Here is a 26,132-nt window from a genome sequence, read left to right as displayed (position 1 = left end):
TGTATTAGTGATAAAGATGTCTTAGCAGAGGTTGGCATTCTGAGCTTGGCCATGACTGTCAGAGGAGAGATCGCGCTGCTGCCCAATCCCTCTTCCCATTAGAGACCCTTGTGGGTTGAGATGCTCCTGTCCCACCTCTGCTTTAATGCTCCTTTTCCCTGATATTACTGTGGTAAACAATTCTAACACCATTATTATCTCCTCTTTCTTCAGTCCTTTTTTTTTTCTGAAGGGCTTTCTTTGCCAAGTGTCTGCAGATGTGTTTACATGGCTTTGAGTAGGTCTGCTTGAGAGAAGCCCATATGGGAAAGCAAAAAGGAAAATCTAATTTAAGTCTCAATCAGCTTTAAGTATGATATAGCAGCACAGTTGCTCATGCTGTCAAAGACCATATACTGCATCTGGGCATGCACATGGCTAGGCCTTTACTTGGCATCGAATCATAGATTCACTTTGGTTGGAAAAGATCTTTAAGATCCAGTCCAACCGTTCTCTAACTCTACCAAGGCTGGTGCTAAGCCATGGCCCTCAGCACCACATCTCTGCCTCTTTGAAACACTTCCAGAGATGGGAATTCACCCACCTCCCTGGGCAGCCTGTGCCCGTGCTTGAGAACTCATTCAGGGGGAGAGTTTCTAACCTAAACCTCCTCTTGTGCAACTTGAGGCCATTTGCTCTCATCCTGACACTTGTTCCTCAGGCTCCAACCTCCTTTCAGAGTTGTAGAGTGTGAGGTCTCTGCTCAGCCTCCTCTTCTCCAGTCTAAACAACCCCAGTTCCTTCAGCTGCTTCTGACCAGACCTTTTCTGACCCTTCACCAGCTTCGCTGCTCTGCTCTGGACGTGCTCCAGCACCTCACTGTCTTTTTTGTAGTGAAGGACCTCAAAAGTGCATCCAGTACTGAAGCTGTGACCTCATCGGTGCTGAGTCCAGGGGTACAATCACTTCCCTGGTCCTGCTGATCACACTATTGCTGATACAGCCCAGCTTGGCGTGTTTGAGGTTGTGCAAAGGCTCTGATGCTTTCCTGGGTGTATCTCAGCCCAGACTGAGTTGGCCTCTCTGCCTTGAGCTGTGTGAAAGGGGTTTTGCCATGTATGGCCACTGCGCCACGTTTAAGTTGGGCCATGGCTTTGTGAATGAGACCAAAAGAATGCACTGAAAAGATATCTTAGTCCTTTGCCACAGAAAATGGGACTGCTACGCTTTCCCCCCCGCCTCAGCTAGGCAGCAATGTTCTGGAAACCAGCTTAGCTATCAAAAAATATCTTCTGAAGGTGGCAAACTAAGGAGCAAACAAGTTTCCAAATGCTGTATTGTGTTTTTTAATAAAAAGGCATTTATGAAAGTCTTTAAGAACATGGTTTAAAGCGAAACTTTTCTTAACAAGTGAGAGAACAAACAGTTTCAGTGGCTTGGCTCATCCCTTGTTGTGCAAATGTAATAATGAGCTGCTCTCCTTTTAACTGGAGCTGCCTTTGAAATAGAAGGAGATTGCATTGGCAACATTTGGCTTTCTGTGGTATCCATCTGAATGCTAAGGCAAATACAAGTTCTGCTGAGTTACTGCGACTGTAGCGTTTTATCTTGGTTTCCTTGTTCCGGTGCAGGCTGGCATGGAAATCCACTAAATAAAGCATTTTAAGTCAGTGGTTGAAATGTGTTCCACTCAAGAAATCTGGCTATGAAAAAGTCGCTGATGGCTTTTTGTGCCGCGTTTATTTCTGGAGGAAGGAATGTTTTTGTTCCCCCTATGATTCCCCTTCAGTCTGGATGGCTGGGTTTAGTGGAAATGTTCAGTTGTCAAAAGAATCAAGATTGTGTATTATTTAGATCTTACCAGACAAGTGGGATTTGTTCCTTCCATTCCAGTTATCAGAAAGATTAACCCTTTGCCCTCGCACTCCTAATTGCGGTCGTTCAGAAACAAAGAGGCTGCTTGTCCAAGGCGGTGGCGGAATGGAGTGTGTGCCAAATGGAATGTTCCTCAGCAGAACCAGCCTGCTGACTATTACATAAATTCTGCCTTGCATTTCAGGCACCCATAAAAGCAACCTGTGAAGATCTGTCATGCAAGACTGGATTTCCTGAAGACGTTCAGAGCGCGGTGGTGTCGAGGAGCGTGCACGGAGGACAGCCTCTTCTCAACGGTATGGTTAGAAACGATGTTTGCTTTTCTTTTAGTTTCATTTACTCAGCGCTTCCATCCTTAAAGAGGGCACAAACTCTTGCAGGAAAGAGGGTCAGCTGCTCTGTGATTTGTTTTTTTGGTTACTGTCATAGGACTTGGAAAATCTGTTGGCGTCGGTGGCAGCACAGGCACCTACCTCTCTTCGCTGTCGTTGGAAAACACTTGAGCGTTGCAAACCTTCCTGGGAATGTCCACTCATTGTCTTTCTCAGCACAGTATTCACACTGTGTCGTATTGCCACTGAGGGTACATTTGCCAGCAGTTTAGAGCCTGTGTAGGAAAGATGAGAAAGGAAAGAAAATCTCTCTTCTGCTTCATGTTGCAGATACAAGCACTGCACTTGCACCTAGTCCTAGTGCTCGTATAAATGCAGAGATAGTTCCCTTACTGCTTTTTGCTGGCAACCCGAGGAGACACCTCTGTGAAAGCAAGACATGGGGCAGGCAGCAACACGAGAGAGCTGTTGTCCATGACCCTGCACTCAGTGACAGCAGCAGTGAGGGCTGTGCCAGTAGCTGTGCCAAGAGAGGCAGAACGGTGCTGGTGCTGTCTCATGGGCAGTGTGCTGCTCTCTCACCCTGGCACCTACCTGATCCAAGTGGCATGGTGCCCAGGCTGAGGGTGACCTGCTCCTGAGCTCATGGCATGCTTGGTGAGAGCAAGGCCTTAGCTCCACTGGGGTTATGCTGCAGTCACTCCATCTGCCCGTGGGTCATCCAGCTTGGAAATTTGTTTTGTTTCTCTATTCATGTCTCTGATCTTCATGTCTCTGGTCATGGTAGTGTTGGGTTGATGGTTGGATTTAATCTTGGAGATCTTTTCCAACCTTAATGATTTTCTGATTCTGTTTTTAAAGGATAGACTAGGACATAGAGGTGCATGCTCTGAATACTTCCTTCATTTCCCAGCTGGTTCAGTTTCAAAGTACAAGGTCATGGAAGTAGAATACTTGTGAAAAATGTGCATTAATTGGGCTGTTTTCTGAACTGCTAACATCACTTCTTTCTTTTTTTTTCCCATCTAATTTGGAAATTGTGGAACTAAGAACATTGTTTTTAGAGGTTTTCTTAATACAGTTTAAATAAGGACTAATTTAATTTAAATTGTTGTTTCTTTCACATCTAAATATGGTTACACAGATCAAGATATTTAAATGAAAAAAAAATCTAATGACTATGCAAAACAAATGAAGTGAAAGCTGTAGTTTTGATTTGAGATGCTGTATGTAGCAGTTTTCTCCTTAATTATGTTTTACAGACCTGTTTTGTGCTGTTTTAGAAGTATAATGGAAACCTGAACGCAGGATGAATTGGTTAGCTTTAGTGTACTTAAACTTGAGTTATTAAAGCTTCTTCTCTTCAGTTTCAGGGAAGTATATTCAACCACCACAGCTTCTTTTATTAAAGGATAGCATAGAAATTCATGTATTAAAGTAGATGTTCTGCCAACTGAGAAAATAATAAAGGAGAAAGAGATTTTTCCTCACTTTCTCGCCAATGAGGGCTAATAGATGACTCTACTACAGCCCCTCAGCACTGAGAACTCCTTTGGCAGGTGATGCACAAACCTGGAGGAGGGGGCAGAGGCAGGGGCAGAGAGCACACAGCAGGCAAGTGTTTCCCAAAGGTGCCTTCTTGAAACCTAATGTTTGTTGCTAGTTAATTATCTCACCGTTGGTTCATGTGTTGCTGGAGATCACACAAGCTTTGAGATCTACCCTGTCCTGGGAAAGGTTTTTATGGAATCAAGATTCTTTCTACAGTTTCTCCCTGTTGGTTTGTTTTAGTTTTTGTCCTCACTGGCTAGAACTCCAGCAACCTGCTCAATAACTCTTCCTTGCCATTGGTCTTGCAAATCTGATGAGAATGACTGACCAGCCTTAACTGGTCAAGCCTTATGAGGGTTTGTAGTGGTAGGACAAGGTGGACTGGACTGAAGCTTGAGGAGGGCAGAGTTAGACTGGATATTGGGAAGAAATGCTTTCCAGTGAGGGTGGCGAGACAGTGGAGCAGGTTGCTCAAGAAGGTTGTCAATTCCCCCTCTCTGAAGGTGTTCAAGACCAGGTTGGATGAGGCCTTGAGCAACCTGGTCTAGGGGAAGGTGTCCACCTGCCCATGGCAGGAAGATTTGAACTAGATGATCTTTAAGGTCCCTTCCAAGCCAAACTGTGTGGGTAAATGAGTATGCAGTATCTATGGAGCAAAATCTCAGGTGAGGCCATGTGTGTTAGCACAACCATTCTATGAACTGAGTCTGAACTGGCAGTGTAGGAGGGCAGACTGACTTCCTTTCTTGTTGCTCATCACGTTCACACATTCCCTTCCCCTGTTCCCTCTCAGAAGTGAGGCATGACTGATGGTTTGTCCTTCAATGCTATTAAAACGCAGCCGAAGTAGGAATTGGAACAACTGGATGAGGCATACAGTATGTATCACACCATATCAGCTGGTTGAAAAATGACCTGGGGGAGTTGGTTTCTTCCTACCACCATTTCCTCAGTTGGTTAATTCTTCTGAAAACTCTGACATGCTTAAAAGCATATAATTTGCTGGTTACGCACAAACATAGACTCCGTCACCGCACAGCTTTGACTTAAATTTAATTACACTGTCATTTTGAAATACTATTGTTGTCAAAAGCCTATTTTCTGGTTATTAGACTGTTTTCAGATGATGCTGCAAGTTAAGAACAGTTGCGTGGCATTTGCTGCTTGGGGATAACCGTGGGCCTGATTCTGCTCTCAGTGCTTTTGTTGTGCTTACACTGACATGAACTCAGAACTGTAGGTTTTCTTCCTGCTTTAGGAGTGAAAGCTTTAATTTTTCTTGGGTTTGTGCATTGCTGCCATAAGCATAGAAGCTTTATGGTCCTCTCAGCTACCTGCAGAATAATTTGAACCCATCTTACTCTTTTGACAGGTTACTTCTTAAAATGCTGCCCAAGGAAATGACCATATTTTGTTAGTTTGCACAATGGGGAGCAAGGGTCTTGTAAGGCTCTTGGTTTCCAACTCATCAAAACTTAAGTCAGGATGATTATGACTTGTTGATCTGTGCCTTTCAGTTCTCACATTAACATCATCTCCCCAGAGAGGTTGTGGAGTCTCTTTCCCTGGAGACTTTCAAGCTCTGTTTTGATGGATTGGGTATTACCCCCCCCACACACACTTAAGAAAATCACCCAGCCTAGATTCAGCTGGCTGGAAATTAAAGAATGAAGCTTTATATTTACAGTTTAGCACAAGGTACAAGCAGGTATTTACAATCTCTACAGCTAGAGACAGAAATATAGAAGTTAAAAAGGTAATACAGGAACACAACAACCCTTCCAGAAACCAGAGCCCCCAGGAGGGGCTCCCAACCACCCTTCCACCTCATTTCCACCCCTCTGCCTTATCTCAAACTTTGCCTTACATGCAAGGTGAGTTTGGAGAATCGGCCAGGGGGAGATTGAAAGCAGAGGGATTAGTCACACAGACAGCAAGTTAGGGAGGGAAGGGAGGCAGCCAAAGCCAGGGAGCAACTCTTTTATCTATATTTATGTTCTTGTTTCTATACATCTCAGCAAGCCTATGAGTGAAGCAGACATCACCATTGTTTCTTTTTCACAGCCTAGCATCTAATTCCTCTCACTAAATTATCCCAGCTAGGCTCAGATTAGCACACCTGTCTGGATGTGTTCCTCTGTGAGCTGTGCTAGATTGTATGGTCCTGCTGTGGCAGGGGGGTTGGACTCAATGATCTCCTCGGGTCCCTTCCAACTCCTAATATCCTGTGATGCTGTGATTTTAAAGTAGTATTATCAGAAATCTTTACTTTTAAAGTATGAGGCAGAGTTCCACTGGACACTACAGAATACTTTTTATTTTCTGGAGAGTTTTCTATTACTGTTTGTTTTTGAGGGAGGCTCAGTGTTGTTCCTGTTACATTTGACAAAGAGAATAAATTTATAACAGCTTTGGCTTTTCATTCATATAGGATAATATGTCAGGCTCTACTAATTTCACCTTCTGTGCATGAGAGGCTGCAAGATGTTTAGTTGTCACAACCTGGGAAATCAGTGGGGCAGTACATTCAGAATAACAGAGATTGGAAAAGGGAAAACCCCTCACATTATGTGGGCAGAGGGAAGGAAAGAGGAAGGTAGCTGGTTTCAGGATGAGGAAATGGGGAATTTTATGTAGGGAAAGGGTGGAGTTAGTTGTGAAAGCACAGCAAAAGAAGTTGGAAACTACCCATTTAGTAGGTTGTGACTGAGCTGTGTAGGAGGTAGTCTGCTGTATAGGCTGTGTATTGTTGCCTCCTCCTGGAATAGTGTTACCTGTGCCCTGTGTTCCCATGTTCCCAGTTACAGGCTTCTCTAGTTGTAGCCTTGGAGACTCTTCAGAGCTGTTATCTTAGACTTTGTCTTGCATGAGATCTGGCAAGTCTGACTTCCACAGTCAAGTCACCAGACACACCTAATCTAAGTCCTATAGCTGAATCTATTTATAGTGCTTTGGATGTTGTTCCACTTAGTGTCAGTCACTTCAGTGAAATGACTGTGATTTTTACTAAGGGGCTAGGTAGGCTCAGAGCTGAGGACTGGGTGTCAAGAAGGAAGGGACAGCCTCTGCTTACTTCTGCCCTGGGCTAGGACAAGGGGCAGTGGATGTAAACCATGGCACAGGAAATTCTACCTCAACATGAGGAAGAACTTCTTTACTGTAAGGCTCACAGAGTGCTGGAGCAGGCTCCCCAAAGAGGTAGAGTGGAGTCTCCTCTGGAGACTTTCCAGCCCTGCCTGTGACCTGAGCTAGATTCTATGGTCCTGCTCTGGTGGGGGGCATTGGACTCAATCTCTAGAGGTCCCTTCCAACTCCTAACATGCAGTGATCCTGTGAAAGGTAGGGAAATGAAAGAGTCATCTCTGAAACAAAACAGAAAGCATCCCTAGAAAGTGATGTACTGATACAGTTGTTGAGTTACTTGGGCCTTTGGGTCTTCTAGCATTTGGTATGCTTGGAAGTGTTTTAGGAGTAAATGTTCCAACATTTGAAAAGGTAAATAAATAATATGCAGGTAACTCACCAGCCAGCACCTTGTAGAAGCAGATACCTAACCTACATTTACAGGCACAGCACTTCTGAATTGTAAATACATTGTGATTGCTGTTTGAAGGACCATGGTGTTTGGAGAAGAAAAGGTTGAGTTAGAGGGAGTTAAGCTTAATATATTAAATGTCCTTGTGCTGGTTTTATCAAGAGTTCATCTAGAGAAAGAAAAAGTACTTGTGGCAGTCTGCTATCTGCATCCAGCCTGTTTATCTCATCTTTGTTCTATATCCTGTGAAATTCAAGGTACAAATAATGCATTTCTACTGAAATCATTCACTTGGGAAGGGTAGTTGAATGGTTATATGCAGAATCATAACTTAAAGTTAGAGATTCTTCCTCAGATAATTAATTTTAGTGCTTTCTTACCTTTCAAAGACTCAAATGTTGATACTAAACACATTATTTTTTCTCTGCTAAACAAATTCCTTGTCTATACAAGATTCTCAAATGAGTCCTTTTGAGCACTGAGTAGCTATAAAATATATCTAAGCTCTTTGAGTTGCACAGTGATAAAGAAATAAAATATTTTGGTGTTGATCTCTTAGATAAGCAGTGATTATGGATGAGTAACAGAGCAGTTTCATGAGCTGTTTAAACTGGAGTGAGCTGACAGCATTGCCAAATGAGGCCTGCTGGTGCCTTCCCTCCTCTTGGAGACTGGTACCAAGTGCTCATGAAACCATAAAACCAACAGGGTTAACCAGTTTATCTGGGGTAGAACTCACACTCCCACTCCTTAGGATTTTGCTGAAGGCTTAAACAGAGCCCTGCTGTCCCCTGCTGCGTTTTTTCTTCTAGCAGTGAAATGCTTACAAAATAATACTTGTTTTGATGCTTTCAAACTGAGTGACAAAACTCAATTCTGGCATTCCCACTGACTTGTTTTGTAGTTTACCATTTGAAAATGCATTTGGTCTGAAACAATTCAGAAATGTGTTGCTGGAATTGTGGTGCTTGAGGATTGCCTGGCATTGAAAAGCAAGTTTTCATCATGTAGTGGAGGTCGCATGGGTGCTGTCTCTCCCAGGTGAAGCCACTTGGCTTTTTTTTGTGGCTGCTAGTGGTGTGTGAGCTTTCTAAGTGTGAAGATTCCCATCATCAGCTGAGTATAAAATCCCTTTTCTAAAAAACCATCATGCTGAAGACTGGTCAGCAGCATATTTTTAAGGCTTATCATAGAATCAGCCAGGTTGGATGAGACCTCCAAGCTCACCCAGTCCAACCTAGCACCCAGCCCTGTCCCATTAACCAGACCATAGAATCATAGAATCAACCAGGTTGGAAGAGACCTCCAAGCTCATCCAGTCCAACCTAGCACCCAGCCCTGTCCCATTAACCAGACCATAGAATCATAGAATCAGCCAGGTTGGATGAGACCTCCAAGCTCATCCAGTCCAACCTAGCACCCAGCCCTATCCAGTCAACCAGACCATGGCACCACGTGCCTTATCCAGTCTGTTCTTGAACACCTCCAGGGATGGACAGAGACTCCATCACCTCCCTGGGCAGCCCATTCCAATGCCAATCATTCCCTCTGGCAATAACTTCCTCTTAACATCAGCCTAGACCTTCCCTGGCACAACTTGAGATGGTGTCCCCTTGTTCTGTTTATACCTCATTCTTTTCTGTAAGCAACTTTGATTCTTCTTACTGCTGGCTTCCATAATTCCACATTAACAGTAGAGTTAGGGAAAGTATTTTTAGCAGAATTGTACTTTCCAAGAAGAGAGTTTGGGGCTTTTATTTTTCCCCTCCCCCATAAAAAAATGAAAATGGTTACCACTTTGTTTGAAGTCTCCTTGCCTCAAGGAAGAAGACAAGTTGACAAGTTCCTTCCAGGCAGACAGCCAAAGAATCTCAGTTGGATGGGGTCTCTCTATGAGCTGCTGGCAAGCTGGCAGAAAATGTTTCAATTATTTCCAAATGTTTTTTTCCCCTCAAATTATCTTCCTGTACCCACCTTCCCCCCTCCCTCCCCCTCAAAAAAAGAAAATAAATCCAAAGCAAAAAACCCACCAAGCAAAAAGGACCAAAAACCCAACACTGAAAAAACAAAACAACAAAGCCCAAAACAAGCAAGCAAAAAACCCAAACCCAACCACACAAAACCTAAAACAGCTAACCAAACAAAAAAACACCCAAAAGCCAACACACAAACCCCAAAGCCAAGCAAGCAAGCAAAAACCAACTCAAACCCCAACACACAAAACCCAAAACAAAGCAAGAAATCAAGCAAAAAACCCAAAACCATCCACGCAAAACCCAAAATAGCTAACCAAGCAAAAAACCACCCAAAACCAGCACAGAAAACACAAAACAGCTAACCAACAATCAAAAAGGACCCAAAACCCGATGCACAAAACCCAGAACATCCAACCAAGCAAAAAAAAACCCAAAAAACCAACACACAAACCCCAAAAAGAAGCAAGCAAGCAAAAAAACACCCAAAACCAACACACAAAACCCAAAACCAAGCGAGCAAGCAAGCAAAAACCCCAAAACCAACCACACAAAACCCAAAACAGCTAACCAAGAAAAAAACCACCCAAAACCCAACACACAAAACCCAAAACCAAGCGAGCAAGCAAGCAAAAAACCCAAAACCAACCACACAAACCCCAAAACAGCTAACCAAGAAAAAAACCACCCAAAACCCAACACACAAAACCTAAAACCAAGCGAGCAAGCAAGCAAAAAAACCAAAACCAACCACACAAACTCCAAAACAGCTAACCAAAAAAAACAACACCCAAAACCCAACACACAAAACCTAAAACCAAGTGAGCAAGCAAGCAAAAACCCCAAAACCAACCACACAAAACCCAAAACAGCTAACCAAGAAAAAAACCACCCAAAACCCAACACACAAACCCCAAAACCAAGCAAGCAAGCAAGCAAAAAACCCAAAACCCAACACACAAAACCCAAAACCAAGCAAGCAAGCAAACAAAAACCCCAAAACCAACCACACAGATGCTGAAACAACCAACCAAGCAAGCAAAAAAAACCTCAAAAACCAACACACAGACCCCAGAACAACCAACCAAGCAAGCAAAAAACCCAAACCAAACACACATAACCCAAACCAACTAACCAGGCAAGCAAAAAATAACATAAACCCCTGCTTCCAGTGTAAACTCTAAGTACATCTTGATAAAGAGAAGGATGCACCTACAGAGAAATCACAGAAATCCTGAATGCTTGCATTGTTCTGGCATGTGCAAATGACTGTTGTGGTTTGTTAGGCCATCTCTGATAGCTGTTTCTTTTTGTGGTGCACTTACTTGGAATGCACTAAAGTAACTGGTATTTATTCCCTTTTCTTGTATTCAGCTGGTTGGCTGTGAAGATCTCAAAGGCTGTTTCCTTCCTGTGTGCAGAAATCCAGTTGTCAGCTGCCCCAGCAAGCTCTGGTCATGGCTCAGGGGAGGATGGCAGAGGAGATGTTTGTTTCTGCCTCTGGAGCTGGGTCTGGCTTTATACTGTTTCTAAAAGAATTTAGTGCAGCATTAGCTCGTTCTAAACTTGCCCATCTGGCCTTGATTCCCAAGGAGCCCTTATTTCTCCTGGAATCACTCTAGTTAGAGCCTTCCCCAAGGCTGACCTGTGCTCTTTGAGAGGAATGGTGGTTGCAAAGCTGCATGGAACCCCCCCACTCTGGCAGACAAAGGTGCCCTTAGGTATAAGAGATTTATTTGTGATAGAAGAGAGATTGTGGTTGCTTGTAGCAGCTGCATTGGAGGAAAAAAATGGTAAAAATTCTTTATTAGGAAGAAATTCTTTCCAGTGAGGGTGGTGAGACACTGGCACAGCTTGTGGATGCCCCTTCCCTGGCACTGTTCAAGGTCAGGTTGGATGAGGCCTTGAGCAAGCTGGTGTAGTGGAAGATGTCCGTGCCCATGGCAAGGGGCTTGGATCTAGATGATCCTTAGAGTTCTTTCCAACTCAAACCATTCTGTGAGTCTGTGTGGGTAGATCAGGGTATGGAAAGCATGGAGGAAGAGCTCAGGTGAGGCCATCTGTGCTGGCATCCTCCTAACAATCCAGCAGACACATGTGCTAGAGCATCCCTGAACAAAGGGAAAGAGCTTTTACCATACTAAAGAGAGAGAAATTCCAGTAGTATTTGAACAGGTGATGACTACCTTTAATCAAGTACTGCTGTGATGAAGACTTGGATGTCAGTCAACAGCCCCAGGTACAGTTTGAACCTCTCTCAGGTTGAATGTTTAAAGGCAGATTCGTTGCTTTTGGTTGAGCTTGTGGGGGCATTTATAAATTTGGGAATGATAACTTTTGGAAGAGTTCACTTTCAAACTTTCAGGGCATGTTCTAGGCATCAGAATTGGCTTTGCTGAACTGAGAAGATAGGAGGGGCAGAAGGAAGGTGCAGGGGAATAGCCTCAAATATTGGAGTTACTATTATCTTCTCATTGGGCTGCAGAAGGAGTAATTGTCCTTTGGTACCAATTTAACACAACACAGATTGTTTTCTGCTCCTCTCCATTTACCCCAGCTGGGTGATTTCTTTTTCCACAGGGCAAAAGTTAGGGTGAAACTCTGGATTGGGGCACAGAGCTGCAGCTGAGGAGGGGATGGAAGCAGAAGAATCTGAGTGCTAAAGGATGCTGGAATGGGTGGAGGAATGAACGGAGACCCCAGTGTGGTTAAAGGGGGAAAGGAATAACTCAGATTTCCCCAAAGAAAGAGCTGAGTTCTTGCTGGGTCATGTTGCTTTGCTGATTTACTGGGACCTGCTGTGGAAAAGAGGAAAACAGATCCCTTTTAGGGGTGAGGCTGGAAAAGGAGGTGGTAGCTGAATGAGACTCCGTTGTGTTAGATTCTCTGTTGAGCTTTTTTGTATGTTTGGGGTTTTTTTCAGTTTTCCCTGTTCTCCCTGCAACCCAACAGGAGCTTTCTTCCTGCTCTTTCGCTTTTCCCCAGCGTTGTGCAGCTGAGGATCAGCAGCAACCTGCCCATCCCTCCCTGCCTGCTGCACCCCAGCCCTGTCCGAGCCTGGTGACGAATGGCGCCGGCGCTTCTTAGCTGGGTTGCAGCTGACAAGGAAGCAATCCCATTAGCTCAGCAGCCTGGCTCCAGTAATCCAGGGAACCAGGACATCCAGCACTGCCCACGGCTGCAGCCCCTGGGCACTGCTGCTGCTCTGCCTGGAGCATCACAGCACAGCACAGTCTCCTTCTCTGAGCTGCCCTCAGAGCTTCCAAACTGGCCTCATTTGAATTTTTCCTCCTCCCTTGCAGTGTCTGCTGCGATTTGGCAGCCCTGTGAGCAGTGGCAGTTACTGTGATCTTGTGTGATCTTGCCTGCTCTCCTGCAGGAGCAAGCTCTTGAGTGCTGTGCTGCCTTTTAAGAAGCAGGCTTTGTTTGGTTTTGAAAGTTAATGGCACATGCCTCTCAGGCTGTAGAAAAGAGGAATTATTTAGGACCCTCTGTGAGTTCCAGTTTAACACTCTTAAATAGGAAACTTACAGATCCCTAAAAGCATAATTTGTAACATAAAAGCTATCAAAAGAGCAGTGCAATCTGTTAAAGTGTTTAAAAATTTGATTTTCTGCAGTTTAGAATGTGGAATAAATGTACACTAATTGTTTTGAATGGAGATGAAGATGGTGTTTGAAGCCAGTCTTTAAAGGAATTAGTGAGCTAGCACTGCAGTTAATGGTGGAGCACTATTTTTCTGTAATGGGCTCAGCAATGTTCTCTAATTAGCTTGCAAATTGATATTCAAATACAAGTAAACTGGCAATCAAATACAAGCAAAACATCTATGTAAATAGACTTTGATTTCTGCATTTAGCATACCTGTATCAAAGTTACAGGTGGGGATCACTGAGTCATAGAATCAAGCAGGTTGGAAGAGACCACCAAGATCATCCAGTCCAACCTAGCACCCAGCCCTAAACAACCAACCAGACCATGGCACTAAGTGCCCCAGCCAGGCTTCTCTTCAACACCTCCAGGGACAGCAACTCCACCACCTCCCTGGGCAGCCCATTCCAATGCCAATCACTCTCTCAGCCAGCAACTTCCTCCTAACATCCAGCCTAGACCTCCCCTGGCACAGCTTGAGACTGTGTCCCTTGTTCTGTTGCTGGTTGTCTGGGAGAAGAGACCAACCCCACCCGGCTACAGCCTCCCTTCAGGTAGCTGTAGAGAGCAATGAGCTCTGCCCTGAGCCCCCTCTTCTGCAGGCTGCACACCCCCAGCTCCCTCAGCCTCTCCTCACAGGGCTGTGCTCCAGGCCCCTCCCCAGCCTTGCTGCCCTTCTCTGGATACCTTCCAGTATCTCAACATCTCTCTTGAATGGAGTAGCCCAGAACTGGACACAGCACTCAAGGTGTGGCCTGCCCAGTGCTGAGCACAGGAGCAGAATAACCTCCTCTGTCCTGCTGGCCACAGCACAAGCTCTTAGTTTTTTATCACCAAGGAGCTTTCAGTAATGGTAGCTCACTGATCACTTGAGGTCTGTATTTTCGTTCAAACACATTAAAAGAGAGGGGAAAGAAGAATAAAATCCATTTTCTTCACAAGTGAGTGGCTGTTAAACATTGGTAACACAATGCTGTGTATGAAGGTTTTCTTGCCTTCATTTCTCAGCTTTTGTCAGCTAGTTGCCCACATAGGATGTGATCTGGAGCTGAGTCAGTGGAAATTGTTCTGTTGACGTTCCTGGATCGTGTTGATGTTCATTATTAAAATGATTGCTGTGTGGTGTACCCATTTAACTTCCAAGCCTTGTGCCAGAAACTGGATGCATAAAATATCCCTGGTGCTTGTGTTGTAGAGTTTTTTTGCTGGCTAGAATGCAGATTCTTAGACTTGAATTTACCTGAATGCCTGGCTAAAGGGGTTTGGAAACTTAATTTTCTACAAACACAACAAAGAACTTTGATGGAGAAAGGTGAGTATCACATATTTAGCATTTGGATTTCAGGGGCATTTTAAGCACTTTCTTTTCTGGTCTGTCAAACATTCCTGCTATTGGCACACTGATAACTTGCTAACTACCCTTTGTAAGGGTGTTTGCTGGTAGGTGGAAGTGTGACTATATCAGCTCTATGATTTTATCATCCCCACAGCTGTCAGTCATTCCATCAGCTGTCTGTAGTCACCATCTTCTTTTCATAGAATGGCTTAAGTTGGAAAGAACCTTCAGGATGATCTTCTCCAGCATCCCCACCATGGGCTGGGATGCCTCTCAGCTAGACTTGCTGACTCAAGGTCACATCCAGCCTGGCCTGGAACACTACCAGGGAGGAGGCATCCGCAACTTATTCCAGAGTCTCACAACCCTTGTGCTGAAGAACATCTTCCTAGGATCCAGTCTTACCCTGCAGTCCAATCTCCCTGTCATAGGCAGGGATGCCTCTCAACTAGACTTGATTGCTCAAGGCCTCATGTAACCTGGCCTTGAAATTTTATAGTAAACTGTCTTTTGCATGTGCACCCTTAAATCACAGAGTCACAGAATTTCTTAGATTGGAAAAGACCTTCAGGCTCCTCCAGTCCAATCATCAGTTTTGCACTGACAAGGCCTTGACTGAAGCAGATCCCTCAGCACAACATCTCATCACTGTGAATCACTATGGTTGGAAAGGACCACCAGGACCATCCAGTCCAACCTTCATCCCAGCATCCTTCATCACCAGACCATAGCCTCAAGCACCACATCCACTCTCCTTTTAAACACCTCCAGGGATGGTGACTCCACCACCCCCCTGGGCAGCCTGTTCCAGTGCCTGAAAGCAAATCATTGTCTGCATAGATTTAGCTTTCAGTGCTGGTTGTCATCCTGGGTTCTTCCAGGGTTAAAAAACTGGAGCAAGCCACCAAACAAAACCAAACCTCCCAAAACCTTTGAGCTTTCTGTAGAGCAACTACTATGTTTTTATTTCACCTTGCAGAAATAATACATCAGTGACAGTCTTTAGCTTTCCAGTTCAGTGTGTGCTTTTCTGTTCAAATAACTGCAATTTTCCCTTTCCCAGTGCTTCAGTGCATGCTTATGCTTTTATCAAAAATTGATTAATGTGGTTCTCAGGGGATGGCTAATGGGGGAGCATAGGTCAGAGGTTCAGATCCAGTCTGTCATCCCCATCCAGTAGCCACTAACTGATAGCTGCGTGGTAGCTTATGCAAAAAAGAGCCTCGGTTGGTTTGGTTTCTTCTGCAGGAGTTTGTGTTGAGAAGGTGCTTATTACATAAGAGCAGAAATGCTGCTGAAATTAGTGGAAACTGGGGCAGTGCATGCAGGCAGGGAGCGGTTTGTGTCTGAAAGGAGCTGGAGAAGGTCAATACCACAGTGCTTTTTTCAGGCTGTCTGCAAGAGAGAAGCAACAAAATGAAATTTTAACCTCTTGGAGAGTGTTTATGCAGAGCTGAGAGAAATAGGGCAGGAGTTTGAACAGTTTGCAGCAAACAGCACATGCAGCATTCCAGGTGTTGGAGGTGTTTTCACCGACCTGTATTAGATTCAGCAGGTTTCCCAGAACCAGAATGAATCACAGAATGTCAGGGGCTGGAGGGGACCTCTAAAGATGATCTAGTCCAACCCCCCTGCCAGAGCAGGATCACCTAGACCAGATCACAGAGGAACACGTCCAGAGAAGGAGACTCAACAACCCCCCTGGGCAGCCTGTTCCAGTGCTCTGTCATCCTCACAGTGAATGAATCCCACCTTGCATTGAAGCTTAAAAAAAGAGACAAAGAAGGAAAGAAACCTCTCTTATTCTTCCCCTGCACTTGTGTGTCAAGTTTCCTTTAATTAAAATCTTGTCATTAGGCTTTTGTGCAAATCAAATCTTTAGGAATGTGTCATTATTTATAAAAATGGATCATTTCCTCCTCAGAAAAGCTGATTTTAAGTGAGTTGTTACAACTGCAAATGATCTGTTAGTTAATTCCTCCTCCTGATTTTTTGCAGCAAAGGCCCTGTAATTTACAGATGCTGAACAACAGCAAAAGGCAAAGTATTTGCTAAAATGAGAAATTCTGGTAGGCTTCAATGGGTTTGCTGTTTAAAGGAAGCACAGCTTGTAAAAACACAAGGTGCACCTGGCTTTAGGACCCAATTTTACAAGAGAGAAATAAAGAAACAGAGTCTTATGGTTGAAAAAAACCTTTAAGAACATCAAATCCAACCCTTCTTTAACTCTACCAAGGCTGGTGCTAAACCATGTCACTCAGCACCACATCTCTGCCTCTTTGAAACACCTTCAGAGATAGGTATTCAACCACCTCTCTGGGTATCCTGTGCCAGTGTTTGAGAACCCTTTCAGGGAAGAAGTATCTTCTGATGTGGGCAGCCTGTGCCAGTGTTTGAGAACCCTTCCAGCAAAGAAGTTTATTCTAATGTCCAATCCCTGGAGATGTTCAAGAAAAGACTGGATAAGGCACTTAGTGCCATGGTCTAGTTGATTGGATAGGGCTGGGTGCTAGGTTGGACTGGATGAGCTTGGAGGTCTCTTCCAACCTGGTTTATTCTATGATTCTATGAACTTAAGGCCATTTCCTCTCACCCTATTACTTGTTCCTTAGTAGAAGAGACCAACCCCCAGCTGGTTCCAGCCTCCTTTTCATGACGTTGTAGAGAGTGAGAAGGTCTCCTCTCATCCTCCTTTTCTCTGGAGAAATAGGTTGTGATCCCATCAAGGCTTGAGCCTCCTCTGCTCTGCCCTGCTGGGCAGGTCGTAGTGCAAGGATGAAGCCTGTGTTTAAGGTGGTCACTTTCTCTAAAATATAATTCAGTACTTCACTTGAAATCAGAGGAAATACAGACCCCAATGCTCTGTGGGTTTTGTCTGCCAGACGATTTGAAATGGAAAGCTTTTGAGTCACAATAGTGTTAAGAAATGTGTTCATCTTAAGGGAAGTACAGCAAGATACAGCTTAATTCTCAAAGCTCCTTTCATGGTGCAGGGCATCACTAATAGCCTGAAGAGGTAAGGTCTGCTCTTTCCTCAAAGGGACCATCACCTTTCACAGGGTGCTTTAACTTTTTGTAGGGTAACCAAAGAAGACCGTGGAAAAAGTTGGTTTAGAAGACTGCCTGCTGTCTGCTCGAGGGTAGTTGTGTTGCATACTGTAGAAGGCTCTGCCCAGCTCAGTTTGGGGGACTAAAATGTTGTGATGCTTATCTTGCTGAGGGATCCACAGCTGCACCTTGGAAGCTGCGCAGGGCTCAGTTGGAGGCGATCGATGGATGTGGGGACTAGATCAATAACTCCGCTGGGCTCAGTGCTGCAGCCCTGGGAAGGATCACTGAGAGGGTAGGAAGGTGCCTGTTTCTCTGAAATGAATCAAAATAGAAACTGTTTGAAGAATTACTTTTTGTATTCCTCAAGTAGAGCTCAAATAACCTTTCTGAGATTTCCTCCACCATCTCTGCAATTGCTCTAATGTGAACTCCTGGGTCAGCTATGAACTGAATGCTGTGTTTTTCCTGAGGAATTCCTTCTGAAAATACCATGAGATAAATTGATAACCAGTTCAGTTAGGAAGAAATCTAAAAGAGTTTTGGAATCCTCTCTCATTGGTTTGCTTCCTGGTGGTGGTTGGAGCTGGTCTGTGTTTTTTTTTGTCTGGGTCAATATTCAGTTTTGTAACAACCATTATATTGTGAATGTCAGCAGAGTCTGGTGAGGGGTTTATGTAGTTCCCTATAGATGTATTTTCATTGCAATACCTCTTTGTAAAGCTTAAAGCCTTTGCAAGAGGTGTACAGATAAAGAACTGATTTGATAAGCTATTACCCAGATGTTTTAATAATGTCTGTCAGCCACGTGTATTTATGGTGCAGAGAATTTTCCAGCCTATACATAGTGTCAGAATGTCACCAAAGGTCAAAATGTGATTAATTTGCTTAGAAGCTTTTGGTTTTATTTGGTGCTAGAGTTCTCCAGTCTCTGTTTGCCTTATTGCTTTAGTGAGAATCTTGCTGTCTTTCATTTTTGCTGGCCCTGCACTGATCTGCCACAGGATAAATTGGATTCTGAGCGTGCTGTGCCCTGAACTAAGAGAAAGGAAAAGGTGACCTTTGCGTGATAAATGCAAACTGTGTTGAGACCATTACTCATTTGATATCCCATACTTCATGTTAACTCTGCTCATGTTGCCAGCAACAAAAGGGGGAATGTTTTAGTAAGGAAATGGTATTATTAGACAGGTCTTTAGGAGGAGCTGGAGTTGCCAAGAGAATAATCAAGTCTATCATACCCAGTTAGGGGTGGGCAAGTGGGTTTGGGTTGTTTCAGAATGTACCTGCTTAGTTCTGATTAAATGATTGAGGGTTTAGTACTCATTTATACAGTGGTTTTACTGCTGGTCTGAGCTGAGGTGCTTGCAGGTCAATGTGGTGTTTCTCATCTTAGGAACTGATGCTCCTACAGAATGCTCAAAATAAATTTTCTTCACTATAGTGAATATGAAAATTAAAGTTTATCTTGTAGAATGTTTCATTCTGCCAGCTGCAGAACCTTTAGTGTTTCAGTGACTTGAGGTGTACGTATCCCTCTAAGATGGATGGTGCAGTTTCCAGGCAGTATGGTGGCTTTAAAAAACACCAGCCAACCTAACAAAAAAAGACACTTAATGTGTCTGTGACTGAAAGACCTAAAAGATGCTGTCATGAAGGGTTATTGATAATAGCCAGGAAGGTTAGGAGGCCAATTTAGGAGATTGATTGCCCCAAGCTCCCTCTCATTAAGACTGCAGTTCCCCCACTTCACTGCAAACAGGGATGGCAAAGCAGCAGCAGCAGCAGCAACCAAGTGCAGAAGTGTATTTTGCTGCTGAGAGGCAAACATAAAGTGCAGGTGCAGAGTAGAATAAGGCTTGCTGATAACAGTCCTATGTGTGCCTTGCTCCACAGATCCAAATGCATTGAGAGGTTTGGTGCATTGCTGTAGGTTGGATTGGTCATTTTTTTTACTACCTATTAAGGTTGCAGGGCCTAAGAGGGGAAAAAACTGTTCCAGTGAGGAGCTGAGGTGCTGCTCTCCTGCAGCGAGTCACACTTGAGAGAAGAGAGCTCAGTGCATCTTCACTTGGGCAAAGGAGTTGGGACAGATTGGCCTTCTCATGTGAAAGACCAAAGTTCTGTATTACAGCTGAAGAGATCTAAGGGTAAATCACCATTGGCGAGGGTGTTTCTACATCTCTTCCTAGCCCTATCCTGTGGACCAAATGCTGCTTCTGCACTGGATGCAGTGGTTGGGCAGCCTCAACATGAATCAATGCATTGGGCTGATCAAATGGCAGGCTTACCCCAGGGTAAAAACTCTCTTGGGTTTACCAGATAAATTGATTTTTCCCTTAGCACCACAGCATATTCTAGAAGAGTGCCAGGGGAGGTCTGGGCTGGATGTTAGGAGGAAGTTCTTCACAGAGTGACTGGCATTGGAGTGGCCTGCCCAGGGAGATGGTGGAGTTGCCATTCCTGGAGGTGTTCAAGAAACGACTGCACGGGGCACTTAGTGCCATGGTCTAGTTGATTGGATAGGGCTGAGTGATAGGTTGGGCTGGATGGCCTTTTGGAGGTCTCTTCCAACCTGCTCAATTCTATGATTCTAGGATTCTGTGATGATACTAAGAGGTAGATGGGACAGTGAGCTGCAAGACCACCTCCTTCAGCAACATCTTCTGCTTCAATCAGTTGCCACACCAGAAGTGCACCCTAGCTGTGTCTGCAAATACTGCTCATGCTCTCCTGAGGTCTTTCTTCTGTGGCTCTCAGTAGCCAGCAGTATTGCTTTGCTGTCGTTTCAGATCTGCAGAAGCAGTGTTTGATTTGAGCATTGAGTATGCAAATAAGGTGACCTTTTCTCTGTGATTACATTTTTCTGATGAATGTATAAATGATGGCTATTTCACCCTTAGCTCAAGTCCTTCTCTGAAGTATGAAAAGGGTGTGCAGCATTCTGAGCTTCACACCAGCCCATCCCTGGGTTTTCAGCCTGCTGTGACAATCCAGCGAGAAAGCACTAAGCAAGCAGCAGTCTCTTCAGACAAGAAGAGCTGCAGGTCTTGCTGCAGATCTCTGAGACAAAACGAACCAAGCAGAGCTGACTACTGTAGTTGGAAGCTAGTTTTGGACACACACTTCCCCTTGAACTCTCCTAGTTGCTTGGAGTTATGTAAAACAGGACAGGCAAGCTGGGCTGCTCCAGGGACTTCTGTCTTCTGTGAAGAGCTTTGAGGGACAGCCCTGCTGGAGCCTCTCTGCCACATCTGAGGATGCTGTTGATGCTGCATATCCATGCTGGCTCTGCTGGAGCTGCCATCCTGCAGCAAGGCTGATCACACAGGCTGCCTGCTGGGGCTTTGCCTCTGAGGGTCAAAGCCTCCTATGAGTTCTAAGTAAAGGTGTGCTGATGCCAAGGCAGCAGCAGCAGAACAAGAGCAGCAAGACAAGGATACCTGTGCCCTTCTGTCGGGTCTCAGTAGGCACTGTCTTCAGCAGTCAAGATAGCTGCCTGGGAGGTGTAATAATGTTTTGTTAGAAGGCAGAAGAACCCCAGGGCTTCCCATTTGGTCATAGGGACTTTCACACCATCTTCAGAACGTGGTCTGGAGCTGTTTTCTGCAGTAAGTTCCTGTGCTAAGCTAAACTTCAGGTAAAGCTGAAATTCTCTTTCAGGTGTTTCTAGTTGGCAGTTTGGGTTAAAAAAGCCAAGAAGGAAACAATAAAAAAAACAAACAAAAAAACTCCAAACAAAAAGGAACAAACAAACAAACAGCCCCCACAACAACCATTCCCTGTGACTTGTAATAATCAGTTTGATGAATTTTGGGTTGTAGATGACAGGAATGCTTCTTTGGAAGCTGAATACTGTGATTTGTTTTGGACAGCATTTTTAAAGCACTTAAACCTCACAAAACCCCGACAAACAAAACCCAAAACAAAGCTAAAAGAAGCCTTTTAAACTATCTACTCCAAGGATCTTTATATAGCACAATCTACTTCTTCTCTTAAATTAGTGGTCATCATAAAAGTAATTCATCAGCACTGGTGGATTTACATAAATATAAATGTGGTATAAGAAAGAGGAGGATTACTTCCAGAGTTTCTGAGAATAGAATCCTGGAATCATAGAAGAAAGCAGGTTGGAAGAGACCTCCAAGATCATCCAGGCCAACCTAGCACCCAGCCCTGGCCAAGCAACCAGACCGTGGCACTAAGTGCCTCATCCAGGCTTGGCTTCAACACCTCCACACACAGAGACTCCACCACCTCCCTGGGCAGCCCATTCCAATGCCAATCACTCTCTCTGACAACAACTTCCTCCTAACATCCAGCCTAGACCTGCCCTGGCACAGCTTGAGGCTGTGTCCCCTTGTTCTGTTGCTGGGTGCCTGGCAGCAGAGCCCAACCCCACCTGGCTACAGCCTCCCTTCAGGTAGTTGTAGACAACAATGAGGTCTGCCCTGAGCCTCCTCTTCTGCAGGCTGCACACCCCCAGCTCCCTCAGCCTCTCCTCACAGGGCTGTGCTCCAGGCCCCTCCCCAGCCTTGCTGCCCTTCTCTGGTCATGCTCCAGTATCTCAGTATCTCTTGAATTGAGGAGCCCAGAGCTGGACACAGAATACTTGGAATTTCAGGCAAAACAACCACAAACTCAACTCCCTAAATACTAGAAACTTTTTTTTGTGTGTGTGTCTGTTGGGGAGGTGATGGAGGGAATATCTCAACTGGAAAAGGGAGATAAGTGGTAGAGTCTTACATTGGGGAAAAGATTGGCAAGTTATTTTTATGTCTGTTGTGTGAATCTTACAAGGAGTGACAGTGATGCTAGTTTCATGTGTAGGGATGAATGGGAATAAGGATGTCTCTGGAGACTTAACAGCTCATGTTCTGTTGTGTATGCTGAAGACCAGAATGTATCTGCTGGCATGGGTGTGCTTCTTCAGATAAAAGGGGTTTTTGATTCCTGATTTTATTTAAATCTGAACCACTGTTAAGAACTTCTCTTGCTTTTTCTTATGACTCACATATTTTCCTAGTACAGAGTTCCCTTCAAAGCTGCCTGTTTGATAGTACCTTTTCCTTCTAATTAGAATAGTGATATGCAGCTGCATAATCTCAACCTCCAGAGTTACATTAGCTTTTCATACTGGCTCACATAGATTTTTCTTATTTGCCCTTGACTTGTAATGAGCCTATTAGCTACAAGCCAGCTCTGTGCCCATGGGCAGATCCTGATTCTGAAAGTAAAAGCTGACAGCTGTGGCCAGAGGGGGGGTTTCAATGCAATACAGTGTGGCTTTGCCAATAATTTTAATTTGCTAAGCAGACTTTAAGGGGTGGGGGTGTTGGGGAGGTGAGGAGTGTGCTCTTATTGTTGAGACAAAACATTAATGAGACGTTTCTTGTTCATTATTTTTCCTTTACATTTGCGACATTTTACGTTCTCAGGAGAGTATTGAGAGTACAAATCTGCAGTATTTAGACAGAATGATTTCCTCAGCTGAATTTGGTGACTGGCTGCCTTGCATGGGTTGACTATCACAGTTCAAAACTTCAGAAGTAGACTGTAATGCTGGAAAAAAGTTCAGCAGTTTCAGGCAGTACAAAGGGTGACCTCAGTGCTGTCTACAGTTACCTGAAGGAAGTTAGTAGTCAGGTGGGGTTGGGCTCTTCTCCCAGGCAACCAGCAACAGAACAAGGGGACACAGCCTCAAGTTGTGCCAGGGGAGGTCTAGGCTGGATGTTAGGAGGAAGTTGTCAGCAGAGAGAGTGATTGGCATTGGAATGGGCTGCCCAGGGAGATGGTGGAGTCCCTGGGATCCCTGGAGGTGTTCAAGAGAAGCCTGTCTGGGGCACTTAGTGCCATGGTCTGGTTGATTGGCTAGGGCTGGGTGCTAGGTTGGACTGGATGAGTTTGGAGCTCTCTTCCAACCTGCTTGATTCTGTGACTCTAAGGAAGTTGGTAAAGTTCATGTTTTCTGGAATGCTGTACAAGGCCAAGGCATTGGATGTGCAGGACTTTGAACTGTAAGGCTGGTAGGAAGCCATTTGGTTGCCTTTGCAGAGCATTGGCTCCTTGAATGCTTGCCATACTGCCTGGCCTTGTGTGTTGTTGATCAAGGTAGATTGTGTCCTGTTACTGCTTCTGCATCATATTGGTTTTCTATCATAGCAGCTACCACAGGTGATAGCAAGGTTTATTTCATCAGGGGCCCCCCTGAGTTTGCTCTGAGTCTGGAGGGCTGATGGAGGAACCCTTGTGTTTGTGCATCCAGAAGGGAAAGCTCTGAGTGGAACCACAGATACTAGTGGGGTCCTGCTGCCTACCAACAGGCATGGTACTAGAGGGCAGAGGCATGGGCAGCCCCTAGGTGTGTGGAATTAGTGTGCTGTGAGGAGGACAGTGGGTAGCTGGGTTTACTAAGGTGCAGTATGCCACCAGTTCTCCCAAGCAAGGCTAATCTCTGCCTAGGAAGATTAGACCTGTGCTCCACCTTTACACTGGCAGTGAAATCTCAATCACAATCTACTAAGTCTTGGATGACTTGAGATGAGTTTCTTAAAAGGGCATTAAAAAAAGGACAAAAAGCAAGGCTTCAAGAAGATAATCTCTCTATTTAAGAAAGGTCTAGCTATAGAATGAGCTTGCAGGCTATCTCATGCAGAATAGCCTTCAGAGAGGAGAAGTAAGTCTTCTCAAAGGGCAAATCTCTGTTGCAGCCATTGCAGCATAAGAGACGATGTAAGAAACCCTGACACAAAGTCTTTTTACGAGTGTGGCTGAAATAGTCACAAAGAAAAAGAAGTAAAGGAAAAGGGAGGAGCCCTCCCTCCCCTCAGCAGAGGCTCAGAGTTGAACTTCTCACAGAAAACAGATTTCAGTATCCTCTGACCTTTTGCTCAGTATTTCTAGCATGGAGAAAACTGAGAATGATGGTTTAATTTTCCCCCCCTTTTTACCCCACCCCCCCACCCCCCCACTCCCCCTTTAGTATTTTAGCTTCTGTTAATTGATTTTTCTACTTTGGAGAAGGAAGTTTTTCATTGCTACCACTGAGTAGCTGTTCTGCAATGCAGTTCTTACCTTTTAAAGTCATAGGAGATAAAGACAAAAAGCTATCCAGCGAATGAATTCAGAGTGAGACCAGAAGGTGCACTTGCATCAAACTTCACTTTGAGCACTACAGATGCCAAGGCTATTTAAAGCAACTTGCATAAGCAGTGTGGCAGCGAGTTGATGGCCTTTATCTCTAGCTGTCAGCTCTGTGTCCCATCCCATGGCACCTGGCCACACAGGCATGTGCGTTCTACGTCCAGCTGCCGTCCTGCTGGAGCTGCCTTGGAGGTCAGATGCTGAAGATGCTGCTCATCTCCAGGCAGCCAGCAGAAAGCAACCATGGCTCATTTTTGTTCAGTGACAGAGCAGAGATAGGATGTGAAAAGGACTGCGTGCCTCCAGGAGCCTGTAGTGGGTGTGATTTGAGTCTGTAGGTGACAACGCTTCCCATAAACCTCAGCACACAGAAACTTGCTGTCCTAGCACACAGGTATTTGCTGTCCTTTTTGCTAGGTGTTTGGTTAGTTGGTGGTCATTGTTGTTTTGTGCATTAAGTTAAAACATACACGTGGCATTTGCAGTCAGAAGTGAAGCAGAGGCTAAGACTTCAAGGGGAAACAGGCAATGTAGGTTTAAATGCTGAATTCTTTTAATAGCACTGCTGAATACTTCTAGCACCTGACTTGTGTCTCATGATCATGTGGGTGTCCTTTTAGAACTGAAAGAGGAGGAATGGAGGTCAAATTTTGCCATGCTGGATGGAGAAGTCGTTTGTTCTTCTACTGGCACAGTCTAGATGTATGGCAATAAAAGATGACACCAAAAATACTGTTGAAGATGACATAGCTGTAAGGTGGTGGTGGGAGATCACTCAGATTTGAGCAGAAGTCTTGTGCTTCTCATTTGTTTGCCTGGATAGGGAGAATTTTGTAGATCTATGAGTCTGAAGTGACTACATAGTAATGTGAAGATTCATAGAATTGTTTTGGTTGGAAAAGGTCTTTAAGAACATCAATTCCAGCCACTAACCCAACACACTAGTTTAGTCTGCTGCTAAACCTTGTCCCTCAGCACCATATTTCTTTGGGTTTTAAACACCTCCATGGATGGGAGTCCAACCACCTCCCTGGACAGTCTGTTCTAGTGCTTGAGAACCTTTTCAGGGAAGAAGTTTCTTCTAGTATCTAACCCAAACCTCTGCTGGCAAAACTCGAGGCCATTTCCTCTGATCCTGTAGCTTGTTTCTAGGAAGAAGAGACCAAGCCCCCACTTGGTTCCAACCTCCCTTCAGGGAGCTGTAGACAGGAAGAAGGTCTCATCTCATCCTCCTTTTCTCAGACTAAACACCTACAATTCCCTTAGCTGCTCCTCACCAGACCTGTTCTCCAAACCCTTCACCAGTTCTGTTGCCTTCTCTGGACATGCTTCAGCACCTCTGTCTTCCTTCTCCTTAATCTTTGGTCTTTAAGTGGCTAGAGCTGAAATGAATCATAGAATCAACCAGGCTGGAAGAGACCTCCAAGCTCATTCAGTCCAACCTAGCACCCAGCCCTGTCCAGTCAACCAGACCATGGCACTAAGTGCCTCATCCAGGCTTTGCTTGAACACCTCCAGGGACGGTGACTCCACCACCTCCCTGGGCAGCCCATTCCAGTGTCAATCACTCTCTCTGCCAAGAACTTCCTCCTAACATCCAGCCCAGACCTCCCTTGGCACAACTTGAGGCTGTGTCCCCTTGTTCTGTTTCTGCTTGCCTGGCAAAAGAGCCCAACCCCACCTGGCTACAGCCTCCCTTCAAGTAGTTG

The 26,132-nt window shown here is 44.8% G+C and overlaps 1 protein-coding gene across 2 annotated transcripts in view; it reads left to right on the top strand.

Moving 5' to 3' along the window:
• Positions 1-26,132, top strand: part of CDH2 (cadherin 2) — a 166,459-nt gene that overhangs the window by 11,617 nt on the left and 128,710 nt on the right. For both annotated transcript variants that reach the window (XM_064170818.1, XM_064170819.1), the window contains exon 2: positions 2,039-2,150. In XM_064170818.1, coding sequence (XP_064026888.1) covers positions 2,039-2,150 — 112 coding nt within the window. The remainder of the gene's footprint in view (positions 1-2,038; positions 2,151-26,132) is intronic.

Source organism: Pogoniulus pusillus, chromosome 34, assembly GCF_015220805.1.
Source record: "Pogoniulus pusillus isolate bPogPus1 chromosome 34, bPogPus1.pri, whole genome shotgun sequence".
In the NCBI taxonomy this organism is placed as follows: Eukaryota; Metazoa; Chordata; class Aves; order Piciformes; family Lybiidae; genus Pogoniulus; species Pogoniulus pusillus.
The sequence above is the reverse complement of the archived record's forward strand: the minus strand, read 5'-3'. Positions and strand labels throughout refer to the sequence as shown.